At 50.1% G+C, this 19,811-nt stretch overlaps 1 protein-coding gene across 3 annotated transcripts in view; it reads left to right on the top strand.

Moving 5' to 3' along the window:
• The window catches only part of POLR3A (RNA polymerase III subunit A), a 47,111-nt gene extending 31,168 nt beyond the window's left edge, over window positions 1-15,943 (top strand). For 2 of the 3 annotated variants that reach the window (XM_006056935.4, XM_044942348.2), the window contains exons 20-31: window positions 1,889-2,059; window positions 2,963-3,076; window positions 7,389-7,475; window positions 7,563-7,645; window positions 8,823-8,993; window positions 10,079-10,172; window positions 10,366-10,458; window positions 11,112-11,276; window positions 11,781-11,945; window positions 12,152-12,283; window positions 13,343-13,475; window positions 15,241-15,943. In XM_006056935.4, the coding sequence (XP_006056997.1) occupies window positions 1,889-2,059; window positions 2,963-3,076; window positions 7,389-7,475; window positions 7,563-7,645; window positions 8,823-8,993; window positions 10,079-10,172; window positions 10,366-10,458; window positions 11,112-11,276; window positions 11,781-11,945; window positions 12,152-12,283; window positions 13,343-13,475; window positions 15,241-15,389 (1,557 nt within the window). In that variant the 3' untranslated portion in view covers window positions 15,390-15,943. Of the gene's footprint in view, window positions 1-1,888; window positions 2,060-2,962; window positions 3,077-4,011; window positions 4,048-7,388; window positions 7,476-7,562; window positions 7,646-8,822; window positions 8,994-10,078; window positions 10,173-10,365; window positions 10,459-11,111; window positions 11,277-11,780; window positions 11,946-12,151; window positions 12,284-13,342; window positions 13,476-15,240 lie in introns of all 3 variants that reach the window. The other variant, XM_025284812.3, reaches the window with a different exon arrangement.
• The last annotated feature ends 3,868 nt before the right edge of the window (window positions 15,944-19,811 follow it).

Here is a 19,811-nt window from a genome sequence, read left to right as displayed (position 1 = left end):
GCCATTAGCAGTGAAGCCGGACAGGTCTGTGGATCTTGACTGCTGAGTGTTTGCTTCTTTTCTACCTGACTTCTGATGTATTAAGTCTTGGCATTTAAGAGGAAAAACTGAGAGATGTAGATGCCCTAAAAATAAACAACACAAAAAAGTAAGATGTTCAAAAAAAAAAGTTCAAAATCAGTGTCTCCTTCGAATGGTGCAGACCAGGCTGGAACCACATGTACCAAAGCCCTGCTGGAGGAGAACATGGACCAGAAATCCCCCGGCACGTCATCTCACTGAGCCACTACTTGCTAATACACGGAGATAGGGTGACAACACCCACCTCCTGATTACACACTGAGAGGGCTGTGCTCACTGCAGCGGTTTATGTAATCTATCGTAAATGTCACTCTAAGGGACTCAGAGAACCTGTTCCACGGCCCACGGGAGGGCTTGGGCACTTGGAGGGCGGACTCGTCCTCCATTGTGTGTGTAGTTGCAGGAGAGCAGTCTTCGGGGACAGGGCTGAGCTAGGCTTGGGCACGTGGAGGGTGGACTCGTTCTCCGCTGTGTGTGTAGTTGCAGGAGAGCAGTCTTTGGGGACAGGGCTGAGCTACGTGCTTTTTATGCCTGTGTTTCTGAGACTGCCACAGGGGTACATCCTAGACAGCAGAGGGGTGAGAACACATCCTACTTTGTGCTTCCATAAGACCACAAGCGAAGGATCTCTCCCCATCTCTACCTTGTACTCCATAATCTGCATTTTGTTTTTTGTCTTGTGTTTGGTTTTGGTTTTGGTTTTGGTTTGGTTTTTTGATGATTTTATCTGCTTACAAATACATGCTGAGGTTAACACTCCAAGTTGCTAGGCCATGAACTGCTGTGGTTTTGTGTCCCTTTTCTCCCCACCATGGACTGAGAAGCACAGCCCTTGGCAAGCAGGGGAACCAGGCCTGATAACCAGAGATGAGCAATGAGTGAATGAGTAAGCCAGGATACACAAGGTTGATGAGAGCAAAATGGACTCGAGTCAGTACCCACCAATTTCCATAACCTCTCGTCTGTCCCCTGTGTGGCATAACTGATAGTGCTTCCCTTTTAATGATCTTTTAATGGGAAATCACCCTTTAGCTTCAGAGTGTGCTTTTGTCAGAAACCTAACAGACTGTGAAATGTAACACTCTTGCCTGAATGTCTATTGACTTTATTTTTTGTCCTTTACCTTTCTGAAGTCGAGAGTGTGACTTTCCCAGAGTGGCTTGTTAACCTGGAACAAATTACTTCTGGCATGAGGGATTTTTGTTGTGAAGTTGCCTGGAGGAAGCTATCTTTCCCTTTAACTCATTGAACCCCTTCACCCCGCTGGCTGGAGGGTTCTGCTGGTGGAAGGTTCTCCCTAAGCAGGTTTGAGAAATGGCTGCTGCCTGCTGCTTCAAACAACCTTAGTCCTGTTCTCTCTTCTTACCCATCGGTCCCAGAAGAGGGCCTGCACCGGATCCTCTGTAATTCATATTGAAGTCCACAGGGGTCCCGGATTAAGTTGTGTTTAGAAATGCAAAGCAATTGCATTAGTTTAAACCTTAGAGAGACAGAGAGGGAAGGCAAAGCAGCCTAGGAAAACAGCGTTTGCAGAGTCCTTCGGGGGTGATGGGGTTTAAATTGCTTGTGTTCTAAAACACACTGGAGCGTGGAGCATATTCTAAATCCCATTGTACAGGCTAGTGAGGCACTTGTGGGGCCATTCCTGAGGTCAGGGACTCTTTTTAAGGGATTTCTAATAAAACGTTTTTATGTGATTAAAAGCACTGGTAGCCTTGAAACTCACTTGCAAATATCAACCTTCGTACATGTGACTAGTGCTCTCAAAGCACCTGAACTTTTATCTCCTCTCCTTCTCTCCCTTCAGAGAAGGCTCGTCAAGTCCCTGGAAGATCTTTGTTCACAGTATGACCTGACAGTCCGCAGCTCTACGGGTGATATCATCCAGTTCATTTACGGGGGAGACGGCTTAGATCCTGCAGCCATGGAGGGAAAAGATGAGCCCTTAGAGTTTAAAAGGGTTCTGGACAACATCAAAGTAAGATTAAGCATTATATCTGTGAGCGTTTTCAAGGACATTTCCTTAGAATGGATGTGCCTTTGGCATAGCACACAGTCAGCGCTGTCATATCTACCCAAGCACTGCGATAGTGTTTGTCTTTTGTATTCACTTTGCATAATTTTCCCCAGGTATTAAGGAAAGAGAGTTTCTCAATTTCAAAGTCTAGTTGTTGGTAGTAAACCAGTGCCAGTGGAAGAGGGCTTTGTCTTCTTGTCAGTGTCTAGGAAAGTGCGATAGAGGCCATGTGAAAGTCATGGGTGTGGAGAAGCAGGCCTGTTTCACATAGTTTTAACGGAATATAAAGCAAGCTTTTTGAGAGGTAGCTGGACAGTGTTGATCTGAATTTAAATCTGGTTGCCCTTGAGCGATACTTAAATCTCACTTATAGGAATTTGCCCTGCAGAAATGATCTAAATGTGCCAAGAATGTTCTCCCAGCATTGTTTATAGCAGATACAGGCCATCTGTGGAGGACAGGTCAAACATGGAATGGTCTGTCCACGTTAGGGTGCAGTGTAACCATTAAAACTTTGAGGGAAAACCCATGAGCGTGGGGGTGGGCAAGTATTTTCACACTTGAATTATTTTTTTTATAACAGCAGTTTATGGTTTTAGTGCAAATCTGGGGCAGGGGGAAGTTGGGAAGGAATGACAATACCCACTGAATAGCCCAGAAGCTGTTACGTCAGGTGGAGTATCAGTTTATGCTGTTTTCACCTCCGTATTAAAGGTAGAGTCTGCAACGCGTTTTGAAAGACAAAAACATCACAAGCTGCTGAAAGCTCACTCGGGGGAGGTCGTTTTGTCTCTTATAAAGTCCTTCACTGAATACTGTCCCCTGCCCGCCTCCAAATCACACTGTTTTCTTTCGATACTTGAGGCAGTCTTCCCGTGCCGGAGCGAGCCTGCTCTGAGTAAGAACGAGCTGCTCCTGAGCGCCGAGTCCATCATGAAGAAGAACGAGTTTCTCTGCTGCCAGGACAGCTTCCTGCAGGTGAGCTTTGCGGGGGCTGTGCACCCGGCTTGGCCGTCACCAAGGAATCATTCTCCAGGTGCCGACAGTGAAGTGTATAAGCTGGGGGTGTTTACGTAAGAGTGTTTCTTGTTAGAAGATTTAAGAGCGGCACAGGCAGGAGAATCTCAGCAGTCTGCATAAAGAATTAATCTCATGTCTTTTTTAGTTTGTCTTTTGCACAAGTGTTTCTCTGGTAGAAGACAAGTGCTCTAGTTATGAGAACTGATTTTTTTTTTAAACCCTGTCCCTATCACCCCCTGCCACCCAGTCTCTCATCCTGTAGGCCAACTCCTCCCTCCGTGGTTTTGAAACCCAGTAATTTGTAATAGAGCATTGTTTTAATGCCATTTATTGTGTTTTATACAATAAATGACGCAGTAGTGTTCGTTTAATACCATCATTATTTTAAATTGCTTTTTTTCTTGCCACAATATGGGTTAGAAATGTACAGTCATCCTTCCTTTTTCTTCCAGGGACCTGTTACCTTGACATCCTCTTGGTTTTTAGTTTGTTTTTATTTCACAGGCCTCCTCCTTTCTGTTGATAATCATGTTTATGATCAAAAGCAAAGGAATACAGGAATACATGGTTCCCTGTGTATACTGATTGTGATTCAAATATAACACAAAATATATCCCTTGAAGTATATAAAAAATGAAAACAGTAAGACACTTACATAAGGATATTTTAGTTAAAAGCTCTTCACTCTTTGACACGGTAAGATACAAAAGGTGAAAAAGAGACTCTTCTGGATTTTAATACATTTAAAATTAAGATCCTGGCTAAGCTGAGTGCCTTTGTTTTGTTTTTGTTGCTTCACAATTTTTTTTTTTTTTAAGTAACAAATGAGAGGTGTGATTTGGTTTTTCTCCATGACTGTATTCACTTATTTGTGTTTCTGTTTCTCCTCGAAGACCTTAACTGAGACAGGCTATGAGAAATACAATGAGGTAACGTGCTTCCGTGCTGTGGCTGCCGAGCAGGGGGCGTAGCTGTGCTGCACCCAGCGGTCTGCCAGCCCCAGGCTCTGCAGGGCGCTGTCCCAGTCCGGCCGGCAGGGCTTCCCCTTCATCACTTGGCCCAGGCCCTTTCTTGTCTTACGGTTTGACAGTGGTCCCCTGACCAGCAGCACTTGTGGGTTCAGTGAGCACTTGTTCATCCGTCCCATCCCCATCTGTCACACGCCCCACAGATCCAGGGCCGCGGAGGTGGCGGAACGCGTCCTCACCCTCCAGTCGCTCAGTCTGAGCTCAGGTTTGCCGAGGGATTCCAAAATTCGCCAACCAGAACAGATTCACCTGAGCCGAGAAAACATTGTCTGGCTGTGGTGTCAGAGCTGGGGAGGCAGAGAGAACTCCCGGGTGGCGCGGAGCCCTAGCCCTGCCAGAAGCCGACAGCCAGGCCCACACACACGCTGCGGGCTGAGTGTGAGCGTTAGCTGCTGGGCAGCCGTGTGATTAACAGCCTGCCAGTTGCCGTGTTCTGAGTTCCCTTGGCATGCATGGGTTGATCCTGCTGAGCTCTTAGTAGCTTGTCTCAGTTTCCCCTTCCAAAAAGGGAGCTTTTTTCCTTTTAACCTAACTTTCAGAATATCTGCCATAACTCTTGGGTGAGGGAACTCATTCCTTTTAGCAAAGCCGCTGCCAGAAGCATGTCCACGTGGGTGGCAGCTTGAAAGCTGTCCTTTGCAGCACCCGAACTGGGGGATGGTGTGAGGTGTGTGCTCTTGACTGCTCGTATGTACGGACTTCCTTGACAGATGAAAACCCCCTGGATCAGCTTGGCCTTGGGTTCTGGCCCCAGTTTCCCTGTGCCAACAAGTGGGGCAGCCTTGAACACCTAGCAGGCAAATGGCAACATCTGGGTCAGAAGGGCTTTCAGAGGCTCGCCCTAAAGGACACGACCACAGCTAGATAAGTAGGCTCAGGGAGGAAGTCATCCATTGAAGGAAGCTCTTAATACTGAATGATACAGAGGAGACACTAGGTGGCCGCGGGTTTTATCGCTGATGAGGATTCCACTGGAAGGCAGAGCCTCCCCAGGGAAGATTGTCCCACCACCGTCTCCAGCTCTGAGTTCTACCTCTGATTTGTAACAACTAACTGTATCTGAAAAATGTGGCCTCAAACCTGTAATTAACAAGTAAGCCTGTAGAGTCTCTCTTTAAAAAGAGTCTCTTGAGAATTTTCAAGTTCTTTTAAATTAGTTTAAGTTCTTTCTTAAATAAAAGTCTTTCTGCACAGAATGATGGCTGAGTGGCATAGTAACCTTCCACTCTTTGTCAGTGAGGGGAGTTGACCAACAAGTAGAGTCATGGGAAGCCTGTGTTCATGAACAGGGGACAGCCCAGGTGTGATGGAGTCCACCCTTATAGCCCCTCAATCACCTGAGCTCTTGGGAGCCATTCTGAAGTGTCCAGTGGGCTGAGACAACTTTGCAGAAAACCCCTCCCCTGAGTGTAGACTGGGCAGAAACATTTGACTTTGTAGAGGGGCCTGTTCCCTTAGCCAAGCCCTGACCTTAGTCAGCCCAAATGGCCTCTGCTCTAGAGTGATGGAGCCAGAGTCCTGCCGCCCCACAGGGAGAGCGTACCACGCTAGACAGCAAGTGACTAAGAAGAGTTTGTGGTCACAGACCCTGTGGACCCCAGAAGTTTTAGTTTTTTGCTTTCAGTAAAGATAGTAACTAGAAATTGCTCAGTAGTCTATGGGAGGCTAGAGAGATTTATTTTTGCAATGTTAGAACAATACTCGGCTAGTTAAGTCTCAAGCTTTCTGTAAGTGCCTTATAGAATTTTATTTTTGCAAAAGTGGGCTTCTGGTCCAGTCTGCCCTTTGAAACATTTCTTTCAGACGAAACTTGAGATATTTTCAGCTGTGATATAGATTGAGTAGACACTGGGCAGGCATGCTGGTCTTCTGCTACAGTTATCCTCAACTGAGAAACAAGACCTAGTGAGGCTTTGCAGCTATCAAAACAGTTGTCCACCCTCGGGCCTGCCTGGGGATTTGTCCAGATGTGTGGATCTGCCCTCAGCCAGCCGCACAAAGCAGCTGGATGCCTGCACTTGGCCAGAGTGCCCCCTAGCCCCCAATTTGTCCAAAATCATTGAGGGAAATCATATTTCCCTGAGGGTCGCTGAGAGGAAGCATAGTCTATCCACCCTTTCCCTTACTGTCAGAAACACCCCTGGATCAAACCAGAGCAGCGGATGTGCTTTCTCTGAAGGATGCAGCTGCTAGATTCCATGTGTCCTCAGCTCACCTGAAGCGCTCTAGGAGTCAGCCCCACGGTGCGTGGTGTGTGCTCCCCGCAGGACGTGGATGTGTGTGGCCCATTAAACACCACACCCTCTGTGAAAACTCCTCGAAAGGAGAGCCTGGCTGATGCTGGTTCTAGGAGCAACCGCAAGGCTCTTTCACAGACACATACCAAAGTATAAAGCATATGGGTCTTCCCCTTAGAGTAGTTACCAGAAAACTTAGGCCTGTCATTTCTAGCCATGCCCTGTGGCTCTTCCATACAGTGTAAAGTCTCTTCACCTTATTTCTTGCTCCATTTTGTCATCATCCCAGGGCTTAGAGCCCTATTCTTAAAATACAGCGGGAGCAACAGATAAGCTGATGTTTCATTTGCAGCTTTGAGGGTGATTTCCTGGAGGCCTTACAAAGTTCTGACTGTGTGTGGAAAGGGAGCATGAGACAGGCGAGCAAGGCAGAGGTGAGGGTCAGAGATAGAGCTGGGACCTGGGCGTGTTTCCTTTGAAATGAAGGCAGGCTGAAGGCATGTGCTTGAAATGTGCATAGCATCTACAAAGCCAAGCTCTGTAGTATTTAAGTTGAGCAGAACAGCTTCAGAAGAAACCCTCAAAAATGTATGAGTCTAAAGGCTTAGAAGTACAAGTGGTGCAGCAGTACTTTGGGCTGCATGAATGTGGGCAGCAAGGTGTCCAGGAGAGCAGGGGAGAAGGCAGCAGGTGGAAAGGGTCATCCTGTGTCATCCTCACATGCTGGGTTAGCACTACAGATTCACAGGAAGCATCATCAGAGTGAAAAGACCTGAGAAACATTGCAATGGATGAACGTGTCCAGGGTATGGGGAACGTGGTGTGTTCCTTAGAAAAACATTTTGTAATAGAACCCTTATCCATGTCATATCCCTTATAGTGTCTTATTTAGCCACCCCTAAAGTAGGAAGGATTCATCACATGACTAAAGTTTACTAAAAAATGAATCAGGTCGTGCAAATCACTGAGAAATATATATCTGATGTTTGTTGTGTAATCTTTCAGGAGATAAAAAAGTTTATCAAGGAGGTTTCTGAGAAGATCAAGAAGACCAGAGATAAATACGGCATCAACGACAATGGCACGACAGAGGTAGTGGCCCTCCCCCAGGGCTCAGGAGATGCAGGGGGTTTCCCACGCTGCCGGCCCTGACCCTCAACTCCGCCTTTGTTCCTCTAGCCCCGTGTGCTGTACCAGTTGGACCGGATCACCCCCACCCAAATAGAGAAGTTTCTGGAGACGTGTAGGGACAAGTACATGAGGTGAGGGTGCTAATTGTCCCAGGCTGCCGGGCAGTCCAGTGGGTCTCTTGCATCTTTCCTATTTCCCCAGGAAACAGAATGCTGTGCCCACATCACTTACCAACTGCCAGCCTTGAGCAGGTTCTGTCACCTCCTCTCTAGGGGCTCCAGTGGGTAGACAGGCTGAGTGCTCCAACATGTGGGAAGAAGTGCAAACAAATTTCCGAGCATCGTGTTTTCATAGGGAAACTACCAATGTATTTGGCAAGGGCTGGCTGCTTGTCCACCTGCAGTACCACGTGTGAGCGGAGCCCTTAGGTCTTGTCCACTCATCCCACGCTGACCACAAGCAGCCACACGGTGTTCACTGCCATTGTTGGACCCCTCCGAGCATTGCTCCCCCTCCTCTGTACCTGTACCTGATCTGTGTCCGGTTCTTCCTCTGTCACAAGCCCAACCTGGGTCCTTGCCAATTCCTTCCTGACCCTGACGGCATATGTATTTTTTCTGTTGAAAGATAATCAGACACCTCCCCAGCAGTTTGGGGGTTTTAGTTTTGTCTTTTTTTTTTTTTTTTTTTTTTGGGCCGTGGCACAAGGCTTGCAGGATCTTAGTCCCTGGGAGTTGGACCTGGTGCCTGGCAGTGAAAGCACAAAGTCCTGATCACTGGAGGGCCAGGGAATCCCTGGTTTTGTCTTTTAATTGAGGTGTAGTTGACCTATATGTAAAAGTATATAAAACGGGTATATTTAAATGGGCTTTATATAAGATAGTTGCATCTCTTTTGTTTAATTGTATTAATGCAGTAGGGGCTTCCCAGATGGCTTAGTCATAAAGAATCCTCCTGCCAAGCAGGAGACTCGGGTTCAATCCCTGGGTCAAGATCCCCTAGAGAAGGAAATGGCCACCCATTCCAGTATTCTTGCTTGGGAAAATTCCATGGAGAGAGGAGCCTGGTGTGCTGCAGTCCATGGGGTCACAAAGAGTTGGACACAACTTGCCAACTAAACAAAGGACAGGTAGTTGACCTACAGCATTATGCAAGTTTCAGGTGCAAACACAGCAATTCAGTATTTCTGTATGTTGCAAAAAGGTCACCACGATACATCTGGTTACCATCTGCCGCCGTACAAAGATATTGCATCATCATTAACTGTAGCCCCCAGGCTGTACATTTCATCCCATTTTGTCTTTTCAGGGCACAGATGGAGCCAGGTTCCGCGGTGGGCGCGCTCTGTGCCCAGAGCATTGGCGAGCCGGGCACCCAGATGACCCTGAAGACTTTCCACTTTGCGGGCGTGGCCTCCATGAACATCACCCTGGGCGTGCCCCGCATCAAAGAGATCATCAACGCCTCCAAGGCCATCAGGTGCCCTCATCCCTTTCCCTCTTGTTCTCACACTCGTCTGTCATGTCCTGGAGAAACAACGTTTCCCTTGTCACGAGTGGGTGTCTGATAAATGCTAGCGGACAGTATCTCAGACTCTGGAGTGACACATGCTAGTGTTAATCATATCATGGCTCTTAAAAAACACCCAAGACAGAATGTCCAAACTGGAGAGAGTCAAAGCCGAAGCAGTGGTTCTTGTGGCCACAAGTCACATGAAAGAGAGAAACCTAAAACAATGCCTGGAAAAATTGGAACCATGTGTCATTGTAGACTTCATCCGTTTGATGTTATTATTCCCAGCTTCACTAGTCCTGATGATGTGTCTGCGACTCAATTTTGGGGCCGTATTCTGTGACAACACTCCCCCAGCCCAAATCCCACCCCCTGGTGGTTTCATGATAGAATTTGTAGGTGACCTGAAACTAGGAAAGAGAGAAATATTTTATAGTGCGTTCAGTGACAAAATCATGTCCTACCTGTGATCGGAATGTAGCAGAATGACAGTACAGCGTTAAAGGAGAGAGCGCTGCACTAGGTTCTGGAACAGCACCTGTCCCTGTCCCGGGTGGCAGGGGCTCTGCCGCCTCTAGGGCAGTCAGATCACCCAGGAGTGTGCATTCAGGGGATGCCATCCAGAATGGCAAGGGTGGAAGCTACGAGCTCGTAGTTGGAGCAGCCAGAGGTGTCCTGGAGGGGAGGCTGTGGGAGTGGAGCGGGGTGAGCTAATAGTGACATGATTTTGTCACTGCACATGCCATAGTATACAAACCTGTAGTATACCAAGGGTCAGTTTACTCAGGGAACAGAACTGAAGTAACTACGTATTAGGACCAGAGAGGAAAAGGTAGGTGTGCTTGGCCAGGAAGACTGTTCTGAAAGCCACTCACACACTGATGGAGTGGCTTGCCTCACGAGCATGGGTGCGCGGCCCTCAGGACTGCGCCTGACTCCAGTGAACGCTCAGGACAGTAAACCGCAGCTGCCGTTAGGGTTCCAGATTCACCCGGGCGTAACGCAGCGTGGTCTTCAAGCAGCCTCATAATCCTTTGCCGTCCTCCCCACAGCACTCCCATCATCACAGCACAGCTGGACAAGGACGACGATGCAGATTATGCTCGTCTGGTGAAAGGGAGAATTGAGAAAACCCTCTTGGGAGAGGTAAGAAGAAATCCCTCTCGATAATAAGAAAACTAACCCAGCAGCGTTGCCAGGACGTGTGAGAACCATTTGTAGTGGCTTTACCAATCCGTGTGTCCACGCTGCTCTGTGTCCTTAGAGAGGAGAGGGAGCCTCGTATACTCCGAGGGACAGGGAAGTGACTGACGGATGTTCTGATCTTTTGACACCACAGATTTCAGAGTATATCGAAGAAGTGTTTCTTCCTGATGATTGCTTCATTCTCGTCAAGCTCTCCCTAGAACGGATCAGACTTCTGAGGCTGGAAGTGAGTCCCGTAATTAAATGTGTGAAGGAAGTCACCCCTTGCAGTCCCAGGACAGGTGTGATGAACTAGGGCAAGAGCTGTGCGTAGCACAGGAAGCCCCAAAGAGGCTTCCACCTGGTGTCTGTCCTCTGGATCTGTTGTGCCTTCACATTCTGTCTACCCCTGACCCCGGCACAGATATGACCACCTAGAGACACACAGGAAACGAGTGGAGGTGGTGTGCAGACCACAGTGCCCATTTGCTGTGACACGGCATGCCAGCAGTTGGGAGGACCATAGTGCCAGCTGCGTCTTACCCACCTGTGGGCCCCCGGGCAGCAGTGGCTGGCTCAGGATATGTGGGTTGACCTGGCTTCTTCTTATTGGCATTTATAAACGGGTAACGGTGGCAAAATGGATTTAGGAGGGGCGAGGGGTAGGATCTACTTTTTTAGTGAATAAGCAGAGGTGTATATACAGTGTATACATATACATATATCTCTGGTATTAAAATATCACAGTACCAAAAAAGACATGATGAGGAGAGAGACTGTGGGCTGGGGGGGATAATTAAAAAGGTTCCTTTGAGGGGCAGGATGCTGAAAGGCCAAGAAACAACAGAAACCGCAGCCTCCAAATCCCGCCAGTAACCTCCCAGGCATGCGCCCTCACAGGTGAACGCTGAGACGGTGAGGTACTCCATCTGCATGTCCAAGCTGCGTGTGAAGCCCGGCGACGTGGCCGTGCACGGCGAGGCAGTGGTGTGCGTCACCCCCCGAGAGAACAGCAAGAGCTCCATGTACTACGTGCTGCAGTTCCTGAAAGAGGATCTCCCCAAGGTGAGTCGCAGGTCACCTCCCCAGCTGGTCAGGCCTCACGCCTGAAGGTGCGTGACGGGAGGGAGCACGTTTGTCTCTAAGCTACAGAGCCAGACATCGGGGCGCGTAAGGGCTGCTGAGACTGCGGGTGGCACCCGGTTCCTTCGTTTCTTTGCCACATCCCTGAGGAGTCAGGCAGGTTCAGGTTGCCTCCTTCGCCCTGCCTCACCATTCTGCCTATTCAGCTTTTCTCTCTTCTCTCATAAAGCTGGTGGTGGAAGAGGGCACGACCCCCTGCGCTTCTGCTTTCCCGCCTCCCCACCCCCCAGCAGCTCAGGCAGCACACAGGCACTCCCAGCTTTGGCGCGTTCCTGACAGTCACCTCTGAGATGGGGTGATCAAGACCACAAACACAGGCTGTGACGACACCCCCAGTTCTCTCAGCCACTGACGTGTCCCAGGCTGCCAGGTGGGCGGGGCCGTACGCACTGCGGGCTCTCGAGCCCTCTGTGTCTCTGTGTCCAGGTGGTGGTGCAGGGCATCCCGGAGGTGTCCCGAGCTGTCATCCACATCGATGAGCAGAGCGGGAAGGAGAAGTACAAGCTCCTGGTGGAGGGGGATAACCTGCGGGCCGTCATGGCCACCCACGGCGTGAAGGGCACCCGGACCACCTCCAACAACACATATGAGGTACCGCTCACAGCCAGGGCTCCTGCAGTTGGCCCAGCACATTCTCTGACCCTGCCGTTCACTCTGGGTCTGCACCGAAGACTACCCCACACTCCATCTCTGGGGAGGGACACAGGGTGCTGGGAACCTGCAGGGCAGAGGAGGATATGAGGGGAAGCTGGGGAGCCCTGGACGTGGCTGCCTCCATTCATCTCTGCCCTCCGCAGGTGGAGAAAACCCTGGGCATCGAAGCTGCCCGGACAACTATCATCAACGAGATCCAGTATACGATGGTCAACCACGGCATGAGCATCGACCGGCGGCACGTGATGCTGCTCTCCGACCTCATGACCTACAAGGTGCGTGAGGGCCTCGTGGCTGCTATCGCAAACCCAGTCTCAGGAGCACGAGGCTTGGAGGACATATACAGCGCCTGGCTGTGATGACCACCATTACCCCAGAACCAGAGTACAACGGTCCAGTTGGGCGTGCTGGTAAAATTCCAGTGTGAAAATTGCAACCGCGTGGCAGGAGGCAGGGCATGGTTTCTATCCTAAAAGAAAATTAGCCATTGCCAGAAGCCTAAGGATTCCCTGACAAACTGAGGTTTATGTCCTGTCGAACCCGTTTCTCATACTTCTATAGCCATTTCTAGGTGAAAATCTGACTGGGGACTGTGGTTGGTTGGTTTTTGTTTTTGTCTCTTGTACCAAAAATCTTTCCTCTATCATCATGCCAGAAGGTGATGATATGAGCATGTCATTTTTATTGAACATTATAAGTATTTTCCACATTGCTATGTAGTTTTATAAAGATACTGTTTTAATGATGGTTCAATATTCCTTTGAATGAAAGTACCTAAATTTACTTGTTTCCCTACTTTGAGGTTTTTAAATTATTTGGGTTTTTATTTCTTTGAGTCATAAGCAACATCTTCAAAAGTATTTTTTTTTCCTTTAGGGGAGAGGGGTGCAATTTAGTTCCCTGACCAGGATTTGAACCCAGACCCTCAGCAGTGAAAGTGCAGGGTCCTAATCACTGGACTAGCAGAAAATTCCCCACTTTTCAGTTTTTGTTTAGTTCGTTTTCATTGGCGTATAGCTGCTTTACAGCCTTGTGTTAGTTTCTGTTGTACTGCAGAGTGAATCAGCTACACATACACACGTATCCACTCTTTACTTCCAGTTCTCAGGTCTTCGTTCCAGCGGCCCCTGGCTGTGAGTGTCAGGATCTGTGCTGTCAGCTCCAGTGACCCCAGAGGGACACGGGAGGGACAGACGGTCGTTAGGGTCCTTCTCAAACCTGGATTGTGACTTGAACAGCAGCCTGGCTGCTTCTTGCTTCTTCTGTTGAGGGGGGCAGGGGCTGCGTTCTGGACCTGGCAGGAGTCTCCACTCTGGCTCTCTCCCTCGGCACAGGGTGAAGTCCTGGGCATCACCAGGTTTGGCCTGGCCAAGATGAAGGAGAGCGTGCTGATGCTGGCCTCGTTTGAGAAGACGGCCGACCACCTCTTTGACGCTGCCTACTTTGGGCAGAAGGACTCTGTGTGTGGTAGGTTTGGTGCTTGCAGCAGCCTCACCAGAGGCCTTTGTGGGTTTTTGTTGGTTTTTTGTTTTGTTTAGTTTTTTACAGTTTAGACCATGGCCAGGCTTCTCAAGAGAAACTGAGCAGGCAGAGCTTTGACTTGTTTAAGAGTCAAGTCGCAGCTCACAGAATTGGAGCTAACCGATCTTTTATCTCCAAAGCCTGATTGTGGCAGCCTGCGTCCCCCACATCCTTTAGAACCCTGCTCAGTCAGGACAGAGGAGAGGTCACCCCTGGGCAGGTAGGAATTTTCTAGCCCTCAGAATGAGAGTCAGCCACTCTGGTCCTGCCCCAGGCGCTCCCGCTGTCCCAACTACCTGAACGAGGCAGCTGGCACGCTTCCGCCAGGTGCCTCGTGTGCCATCTCAGCACGTTGATGAGGCATGGATATCAGCCCTTTCACAGGGAGAAGACCAAGGGCACTAACTCATTATCAGAGTCTCGCCCTGCGCTGGCCTGCCCTCCCCACACAGAGCCTGTCTGGCGGGCCTAGGGGAGAGGGGTGGCTGTCACAGCGGAGCTCTGCTCCCCCCGCCCCAGAGTGCCCGCTTTACTCCAGCCTTTCTCGTGCCACAGCAAGACCCTGTGGCCTGAGGTGGGAGTTTGGGGTTCAGACAGGGACGCCACGCCTGGCCCCAGGCACTGCCGCCAGAGCTCTGCTTCCTAGCGGCCGTTTCCCCTCTCAGCTCCTCGTGTGGACTCAGCACCAAGGTGATGGTTGGATGGGACCAGGCGCTGTGTGCCTAGTTTTTGCTTCTAAGATGAGGGTCACAGGTTGGAAATAGAGGGAAAGAGAAATTACGCAGTTCTTTACTCTAACGAAGGGTGAACGGAAAGAAAAGCAGGCAGAGATGGGGGCAGGAGAAGGGCAAGGCCCAGCCAAAGGTGAGAGCAAGCCTGCTTGCAGGCCTGAGACCCAGCACCGCTCCACCTTTAGGGCCTGGCGTGGTCGCCCTGCCCCAGCTTTAAAGTCTCCTGGTCCTCTGCGTGTTGTGACTTAGTGCCAGCCCTCGCTCTGTGTTGGGTTTTAGTTTGATTGCCTCTCGGGCCCCTGGTAGCACAAAGCCCAGAACACAGCAGATATACACTTGCTTATTATAGAACCAGAAGCCTCACGCAGAGCCCAACATTTAGATCTTAGAAAGCTGAAGGGAGCCTGGAGAAAGGATCTACACTGTCGCCTGACTCCTGTCACTCCGTGAGGGGCCCTGCCTTCTTAGTGTTTCTGATTCAAGCTGTGGACTCTGAGGTTGAGGTGGTGTTAACCCCTGGCCCACCCCTGACCCCTGGGCACAGAACAAATCTGTGCTGCTGTTTCCATGGGGATTGGCATCTGCTCGCTGCGGTCCCATTTGCTTGTTCCCTGGGCCCTAAGCTAAGGACATGCTGGGTGGCAAACTTGGGGTTTCCTGAGCATCATTCAGTATATCCTTGCTGTTTGAGTTTAGTGCTCAAAGGTGAGGCCACACAATGCCTTTAGCTTGGGCAGAAAGGCTGCTGAGGCAGCAGCGGGGCTGTGAGCAAGCACTTCCCTTCAACCAGATGCAGGAACTCCCCCAGCCTGCCCAGGAGCACCAGGCCATGCCTTCAGCATCCATAGAAGAGGAGTAAAGTGAGCAGCCCAGGCTCAACACGTGGGGGCTGGGACTTCAAGTCAGTAGTCTTTCTGTCCTGTTTGAAGACTTTCCCAAGTGTAGAGACACTCTCTCACCTCCTTTCTGGTTGGTTTCAGGGGTGTCTGAATGCATCATCATGGGGATCCCCATGAACATTGGAACTGGACTCTTCAAGCTGCTCCACAAGGCCAACAGGGACCCCAGCCCTCCCAGGAGGCCCCTCATCTTCGACACAAACGAATTCCACATCCCCCTTGTCACCTAGTCCAAGGAAGAGGGGGCTGTTCCTGACCTTGGCTCCTTGTCATCTGGAAAAGGGCTGGAGGCCAGCAGCCAACTCCTGAGCTTTGTGCTCCCCAGGACCGAGGCCCTGCTGCCCCTACCATGCTGGCTGTTGGAGAAGGTTCCCTGAGTCCTGGGAGCTGCTCATCCCATGACCCCAGCCATAGCACAGTGCTTGGTGGGGTAAACCGGGATTTTTCTGTCTGTTTGAAACCTGCTTAATCTGGGGACAGCTCTGCACCTCCTGCCTACTCCACCTCCCTGGACTTGTAAGGAGGCCCCAGCCAAGCACCTCTGCTCATTGCCGCCTCCCCTGCCCCTGCATTCGCTCACGCGAGTCCCAGCCTGACCAGGAGCCAGTGCTAAGCCCCAAACAGGGCACATCTCAGTTCTTCCGTTCCCTGGTTGTGCTGGAATCTCCCAGTGTGACTTACTGATGTAAATATTGTTTGTAGTATTTATTTGTTCACTGAGGAATTTGGAGTTTTTATTGTTATTTTAATTTTCCTTTTGAAACCAAGAAGCTGTGGAAACCAAGAGAGCCAGCTTTGAAGCATCCTTGGAAAAACTAGTTAAGCAAATGGGGCTATCTAGGATTTGAAACTGCATTGAAACTGTCATGAGGCCAAGCTGCTCTGAAACACCTTTTGCAGACTCCCCTGCCACCCTCTTTTTGTCTATTTCCGATGCCCATGGGGGCACATGAGTCAAACTTATTCTTTGTGGCCTGTAGAAGCCTCTCCAGAGTTTAGAGCCGGCTGAGGTAGGGACTCCCGGTGTACATGGAGATGAGGAGTGGGGCTGGCCCAGACCCCCTGCCCTGCCTGGGGGCATCCGCACTCCTCCTGAGGAATCCACACGTGTGCTCACCTCCCGCAGCTGGGGAGCACACAGGCAGCTGCAGAGCCGGAGGCCTCGCGAGTGCCCCAGGGCCTGGCGTGAGAGGGCCCTCTGGGCTCAGGCAGGCGCCGGCTCTCAGGGGTGAAGCGGCCACCCAGACGGGAAGGGTCGGGCCCGCACGGGGGTGGGCGCCCGCTGGAGTTGACGTTCCCCCGGTGGCTGCACCGGGTTTCTCAGAGGACATCTGTGATGATAACACACGTGAGGCTGTAGGAAGGACCCGGCAGGGCATCCCAGGAAGACCTGTGTTTTGCTGCCTGCTTGGGCCTCTGCTAGTGACTGTGCCATCCATCGCTGGTGGGGTTTTCAAGGCTTACAAGGGGGTTTTGTGAAACACCAGAAAGAAACGTACATAGCTTGTCTTCTACAGAGCACAGGGGTTTGCTCACAGAGATGGTGGTTCTTTGTGCCGAATTTGCTCCTTGGGATTGGGCTGGAGCCACAGAGAAGGAACTGGTGGCCACAGCTCTCCTCCAAGAATGTTCCTTGGAGCCTGTCCTTCCCTTCCCTGCCCAGAGCCAAGCTTCTCTCTCTGGCTTTTCCTTCCCTCCCTGGGGGGCCTTGGAAAACCTAGACTGCTTGGTCAGAAGTGAGATGATACAAAAAGTGGAGCTTTGACCCTGTTTTCTGGCTCCCTGCTCGTGGGAAGAAGATCAACCTCTGAAACGATAGCTGGTGCATCTCACTGTTAAGCTACTGGAAGACACAACAGTGCAGACCAAAGAGATGAGCATCTGTTTTTGAGTGAGAAGATGGTTTGGATGATTAAAGAGGGTGTGGTAAAAGAAGAAGGGGAGGCTCAAAGAATTCAAGCAGTATTTTATAGAAATACATTCTTTGGTCATTCCCTAGTTGATTTCCCAGCTTCTGAGTTAATGCTGCTAAGGTACTCTGCAAAGCCCTAGGTTCTTGGGTGCGTGTTTGGAACGAGTGCTTTTTTTCCCCATACTGACATAAGTTAGGAATTCTTGACCTGAGTTATTTTTTGTCAATGCTCAGGTTTCAATTCTACCAAAGTGAGTCTGGGCTTCTCAGCTGGCACAGTGGTAAAGAATCTGCCTGTCAATGCAGGAGACACAAGAGACGTGGGTTTGATCCCTGGGTCAGGAAGATACCCTGGCGGTCATGGCAACCCACTCCAGTATTCTTGCCTGGAGAATTCCATGGACAGAGAAGCCTGGCGGGCTACAGCCTGTAGGGTCACAGAGAGTTGGACACGACTGAGTGTAAAATTAGTTTGGCCCCACACCTATGAGGTTAACCTACAAACCTAGGGTGCCAGTGATACGGGAAAAAAATGCCATTTTTCACATTCAGCTCCCCTGTATCTTTGAACTGATCTGGCCTAGTTTAAGACAAATGGTTGAGTCCGTTAATAATGCTTATGCAGGTTTGCCCCATGCAGCCTCACCATGGACTGTGCTTCTCTCACCCAACCTGCCAGGAGCCACAAGACTGGCTTCCTAAAATCTGAAAAGTAACTTCTGGGCCTGATCAGATCCAGGACTGCTGGACTACACGTGAGGCCCAGGGAGGGTGGAATTGGGTGATGGAAGGGACCACAGTACCCACCTTGCTCTGTGACACAGAAGCTGGAGAGACCATGGCCACAGTTTGCTGCTGTGAGTGACAAAGGGGGCACCTCTGGGAGCCTGGCCCGGTCTCTGGCAAGCACTCTGACTCCCTGGGTGAGACGTGGCTGCAGTGGATACAGGTTCTGGGTTGGATTCAGACCAGCACGTGGTTCTGGGAAGGGGCACACCCCCAGTGACGGTGAGGTACCCTCGCCGCCAGCCCTGCCACCACAGGCGGCGTTGACTGGTAAACCCTACTCTGGCCTCCCCACTGCATATCCCAAGGTGGGAGTTAAAATTCCCCCTAATCTGATCATCTGCCCTGGCCTCGGGCTTTGTGCAAACACAACTCAAACACTCAATTAGCAGTGTATACTGAAGACCGAGCTCAACAGAAGGTTAGGATGTTATTCCGGCCTATTTGGAAGAAATACGTTTAAATTCTGCCTCATCCATTAGACACGTATTTCTGACTGGTGATCTGTCCAGTCCTTGACCCTTTTTCCATCCTTTGTACACAGGGATCAAAATAGTGACTGGCTCAGTTACAGCTCCGCCCCACTTTGTTCAGCACTTTGGGGGCGGGAGAGACATTCTGGAGTGTTTCAGTGTCTGTGTCAGATCAGAGTTAAATGCAGAGCTGTGTGTCTATTCCAGGGTTTGTCCACGTGTGTTCACACTGATGAATGTCTGATTCAATCTGACACAATGTGGTGGTGATTTTTTCTTAAATTTTTGTTATCTCTTGGCAGAACTCTTATTTTTCTATCAAAACTCAAAAGAAGGAAACATGCTATGCAAAAAAGTGTGGCAGTTCAGCCCAGAGGGTTGTGAAACAGGATAATTGGGTTACAGGTGGGCTTCAACTCAAAATGATGAATGTTCCTGCTGCAGGCCCACCTCTAAAGGTCAGCAGTAAGCGTCCAGCCCCCTCCCACCCCATGTGGCTACTTCAAATCCAGTGAATTGTGGGGCAGCGTCCCCCACACCCATCCTCTGGAGGTGCTGCCTGGCCAGGATCGGGTATCTAGCTTGACTTCATTCATTCAATTAGTAAAGACCTGTTATGTCCAAAGTCCTGTTCTAAGTACTGAAAGTACAACAGTAAACCAAACAGGTAAATCAGATACTAACGCATCTAGAAACAATTCTTTGGCAGAAGTAGGTGGGGCGACAAAAATGTGTCCAACACAGTCTAGGGTTGAGGCTTCCGAATGGAGGGCCTGGCTCCTGTGGGCAGGCTCGGCACATGAGGCCTCGCCCGAGCAAAGAGAAAGGTCCCTCTGAGCCAGCGCAGCCCCCAGGTTCCAGCCCCTCTCTACAGGGCCCTCCATGCCTCACTGGCCTCCTTCCCTTGGACTTGGGTTCTAGACGATGTGCCCTGGGCAGAGGACACCTGCCCATGGTCAGTGGGGAGGGATGCTTCATCCTTTCCCCACCGTCAACATGCAGTGTTAATAAGCAGTATTACGCTTTTGTTCTGGCCCAGGTGGTGTGCTGGACCCTCGGAGGAAGTCCCTGCATGCATGGGGTTTACCATCTGCTCGGGGTCATCTTATGGTTAAGAGCCTGCGTTCTGTGATCAGGCTGTCAGAATTCAAATCCCAGTTTCCCCTTTTTATCTGGTGACCTTGAGCCAATGACCTAGCCTCTCTGCCTCGACTCATTTATAAGATAGAAATGCCATTTATTGGTATCTTCAGTCATAGGGCCATTGTGAGTTTCAACATGATTATGCATATAAGGTCTTAGTACAGCTTGGCACAGAGTATATGCTCATTAAGTACATTGCAGTTATGATGACTATCACTATTTTGACTGAAAAACATGCTCTGTGAATTCACAAGGAAAACCCAATCCTTTGACTCTTTTTAATTCAGTCAGATGGAGCTGTGTGTGGCTTTGGAAATTGGGCCTCCCTGGATATAAAT

This window comes from Bubalus bubalis, chromosome 4, assembly GCF_019923935.1.
Source record: "Bubalus bubalis isolate 160015118507 breed Murrah chromosome 4, NDDB_SH_1, whole genome shotgun sequence".
NCBI classification, from domain to species: Eukaryota; Metazoa; Chordata; class Mammalia; order Artiodactyla; family Bovidae; genus Bubalus; species Bubalus bubalis.
Note: the sequence above shows the minus strand (reverse complement) of the source record. Positions and strands in the feature narration are given on the sequence as shown.